At 36.7% G+C, this 1,499-nt stretch overlaps 1 protein-coding gene across 1 annotated transcript in view; it reads right to left on the minus strand.

The window, feature by feature from the left end:
• blnk (B cell linker) overlaps positions 1-1,005 on the minus strand; it is an 82,141-nt gene extending 81,136 nt beyond the window's left edge. The window contains exon 1 of the mRNA XM_062058756.1: positions 911-1,005. Within this exon, the coding sequence (XP_061914740.1) occupies positions 911-979 (69 nt within the window). The 5' untranslated portion in view covers positions 980-1,005. The remainder of the gene's footprint in view (positions 1-910) is intronic.
• Positions 1,006-1,499: the final 494 nt, after the last annotated feature.

Consider the following 1,499-nt stretch of genomic DNA (forward strand, 5'->3'; position numbering starts at 1 on the left):
TTCAGGTAAACATCCATCAGCATGTGTAGTCAAAATACATTACGTGATTATTGTTTGTTTATACATGATTATTGCAGTATATTTTTGTGATTAATGGCATGCGCTAACATGTTTACTTAGACAGCCCTACTGTATGTATGATATGTATGATGCCACTATCAGTAAAGTATTACCAGTAATCATTGGTTACAACATTTGTAGCTACATAAAGTTAACATCCTAACAAGACTGGAGTTCAGTTAGAGTGAGGACTAAAGAAGTAGGAGTGAGATACTGTAGGTTTTATAGTAATGTGGAAGCAGAAGTTCCAGTTGAAAGGAAATGTGTGAACAATGATAGACAGTGGAAAAGGAGAAGTAAATAAACTGAATAGCTTTTTTCCAATTTCCATTTTACAAGGTGCTACATGTAGCTTTTTTTTCTTCTTAATTAAAGCTTTCATTTCGAAAAAAAGAGAAAAGAACAGAATGTTCAGCGTGTCAAACTGTTAATTATTTTCAACAAACATCCTCTGTAAATGTAATCATTGTGTTGCTCCAACAGCATAATCACGACTGCTTGGCAGGATTTTGTTCATTTGGGTGTAATTAGAATGACAAAACGCAATCGCCTCAGCCCAAATATGACCTGAGAAGATCAGCAAAACATGAACAAATAATGCATAAATGATATTCATGTTACAGAACAACACACTGCAGATGAGCTTTTTTCTGTCCACAAACAATATCAGCACAATCTTGCATATAATACACAATTATTTTTTTAAGTTGCATGTAGTGGTTGTCATTATTAATGTTAAGATGCTTCAGCTGATTTAAAGTATGTCTGAAGTCAAATTTTCAGATGAACTGGGTACACATAAGCACTGAAACTGCACCGCGCTTCATAGTGTCGTTGCTATAACACTCACCTTGCACATAAATAGGGCCGCATGGCTCTGGTCCCACCCTTCACTCTGCTCTCTGAACGGCAGGTTCATTTCGGTCACGGCGGGGATGCTCTGAGCTAAAGTGTGTGCCTGTGGAAGTATTGTAATAGACTGACCTGTCACATCCTGCAGATCCAGTCCTCTGCTGCAGCACAGAGAAGTGCACAGAGGGAGGTCACCTCATTATAATTCATTCGAAACTATCGCAGCAATGTTATTTAAAAAAAAATCTACACGCTGAGTTTGCACTGATGCATCCACGCACTGATTACATACAAATATTTGATCAAAACAAAGTCAATAGTACACAAAAACTTAAGAACAGCAAAAACTATTCTCTACTGATTTAAATACTTTGGTTTTTGCCCTCAAAGTCATCCTGTGTCCAGGGAATTATTCACTGAGTTTGCAAACATTAACAAAAACGACAAAACTAATAAACTATCGATCTTACCATCTCAGTATTGATACTACCCTTGGTATCGACACCACCATTTTATGGATAAATGTTGCCAACCTCTTATGTGTCGTGTACTGACAGTGACACTGACTCTTTTTAATTTATTAGTTA

This window comes from Entelurus aequoreus, linkage group LG09 (genome assembly GCF_033978785.1).
Source record: "Entelurus aequoreus isolate RoL-2023_Sb linkage group LG09, RoL_Eaeq_v1.1, whole genome shotgun sequence".
Classification (NCBI taxonomy): Eukaryota; Metazoa; Chordata; class Actinopteri; order Syngnathiformes; family Syngnathidae; genus Entelurus; species Entelurus aequoreus.